We start from the raw sequence: 2,400 nt of genomic DNA on the forward strand, positions 1-2,400 counted from the left end.
CCCACTTATGGTTACATGTGTATATCTTAGTAACCGCTGCACCAATTTCCTTGGCATATATGTTAGCCTTGCCACAGCATACTAAATGTCCGAAAATTTTTAAAATCGGACAATAACCACGCCCACATCCCATATAACGGTAATTTAGAGAATACAAAGTCTGCGATAAATCAGTAAATATTAAAGCTAATTTATTAAAAATTGATGTTTGCAACAATTCTTTACCAAGAAATACGTTTATGGTAAAATTTTGGAAAATGGGCGTGGCACCGCCCACTTATGATCACATATATGTACGGTGGCCATCCATTCTGTATTATACAGAACAGTACTGTATTTCAATATAATGTTCTGTGTGAATTATTTTTTAATAAAAACAGCAAAAATGTTCTGTATTTGAAAATATGTCCTGTATTTGTTCTGTATTATAATATTACCGAAGTGCGAAAATAAATTTCAAACGATGAGCAAATAATTGGTTGCTACTTAACATTGGAAAATAACTATTTTCTATTAAATTGGCATCACTGCACACAGCACTTGTCACATCAGCTGTTAACGAAATAAGGTGGATAAACGAAGAAACTCGCGTTGGATGTTGATCAAAGTAGCCGGTGAAAAAGATCGATTGAATCCTGGTAAATTTTATTTGAAATACTATGAGAATTAAACTTTATACACACATATGTAGATAATTGTCAAATTCGTTGTTTTTAGCGTAATGCCGCCACGACGAAAATGCATTTTCAACGCGGACTTGCAAAACCAATATAGCTTTATAACTAAAACCAATAACACAAGCGAAGTGAAGTGTTTGAAGTGCCAAGCGATATTTTCCATAGCTAATGGCGGCAAACTCGACATTCAACAACACTTAGCGACGAACAAACATAAAAAAGCCAATATTGCGCTGTCGTCCAGCAAAACAATATCAAATTTTTTTCATAAGGAGGTAATTGATAGCAACGGAAAGAAAGTAGGCATCAACGAAGGCACATGGGCGTTTCATACGGTGAAACACAACCACTCTTTTCGCTCAAACGATTGCACTTCGAAACTAATAAAACGTTGCTTCGATGACAAATATTCTTGCGCTCGCACAAAATCTGAATCTATAATCTGTAACGTCCTGGCCCCAAATTCCATTCAGCAAACGAAAACCGATTTGTGCGTAACAGACTTCGTCACAGTGTACGTAGATTGTTCAAATCATGGAAGCACAAAACTATGTCCAATACTTGTCCGCTATTTTGCGCCACACAAAGGGATTCAAGTAAAAATATTAGAGGTCAGTGACCTGCCAGGCGAATCGTCTGACATCTTGACGAAATATATGTATGGTCTTTTAAAAAAATTTGACATAAATGAAAAACTGCTTGCTATTTGTGCAGATAATACGAATTGTAATTTTGGGGGCGCCAGAAGACTAGGCAAAAATAATTGGTACTGTAAACTTCAGGCATCTATTGGAAAGCCGCTTATTGGAATAAACTGTGCTGCTCACGTTTTGAATAATTGTATTCAAACATCCATCGAATGTCTTCCAATAGATGTCGAAGTAATAGTCGTAAAAATATATTCCTTTTTTTATATTTACACAGTTCGCGTAGAAGAATTAAAAGAAATTTGCGATACAGTTGATATAGAATATAGGAAATTAATGGGATTTAGCAAGACTAGATGGCTTACTCTGAAACCCGCTATAGAAAGAATTTTAAAACTTTTTAAGCCATTAAAAATATACTTTTTATCGCAAGAAAAATGTCCAACCATTTTGAAACAGTTTTTCATTGACCATTGCTCTGAAGTCTGGCTTTTTTTGCACATTGCCAGGCANCCAATGTACATGCGGGCAATTTTTATAATAGTTGTATTAATTATTTGAATCAATGGGACAAAGCATTCGTAGAAGTTGAAGTTTTAGGGTGGGTTCTTCTCCGCTCAGTGCCTTCTTGGGACCAAATAGAAGCAAGTTGTACATATGTTATGGAAAAGAGGAATGAAATAATTATAAATGATGGCGAACTGTTTGACAAATTCACGTGTGTCAAAAGCTATGTGACTTCGGACATGATTACAGATTGGTCAGATAACCAGGTGTTTGCAGCTGAGAGATGGGTGGGCATTTTTAAACATTTTAATGAAAATGATATACGTACCTTGTAAAAACATTTTAAAAATTGTTGGATTCGCTTTATGTTTGCCAGGTTCAAACGCCCCTACTGAAAGAGTATTCTCTATTTTAAACAACATTTGGACTAATGAAAAAACACAAATTAAAATAGAAACGATTAAAGCAATTTTAGTTACTAAGTGCAACTATGATCTCAGTTGTCTAGAGTTTAAAGACTACCTAAAAGCAAACGATGCTTTATTACAAAAAATTCATTCTTCTGAAAA

General features: G+C 34.8%; 1 protein-coding gene across 1 annotated transcript in view; it reads left to right on the forward strand.

The window, feature by feature from the left end:
• Positions 1 to 534: 534 nt before the first annotated feature.
• LOC108380543 (uncharacterized) overlaps positions 535 to 2,400 on the forward strand; it is a gene marked incomplete at its 3' end in the record, with an annotated part of 8,375 nt that continues 6,509 nt past the window's right edge. The window contains exons 1-2 of the mRNA XM_017636915.1: positions 535 to 638; positions 692 to 1,842. Coding sequence (XP_017492404.1) covers positions 722 to 1,842 — 1,121 coding nt within the window. The remainder of the gene's footprint in view (positions 639 to 691; positions 1,843 to 2,400) is intronic.

Source organism: Rhagoletis zephyria, unplaced genomic scaffold, assembly GCF_001687245.7.
Source record: "Rhagoletis zephyria isolate East Lansing unplaced genomic scaffold, Rhagoletis_zephyria_1.1 Rzeph_scaffold_19595, whole genome shotgun sequence".
In the NCBI taxonomy this organism is placed as follows: Eukaryota; Metazoa; Arthropoda; class Insecta; order Diptera; family Tephritidae; genus Rhagoletis; species Rhagoletis zephyria.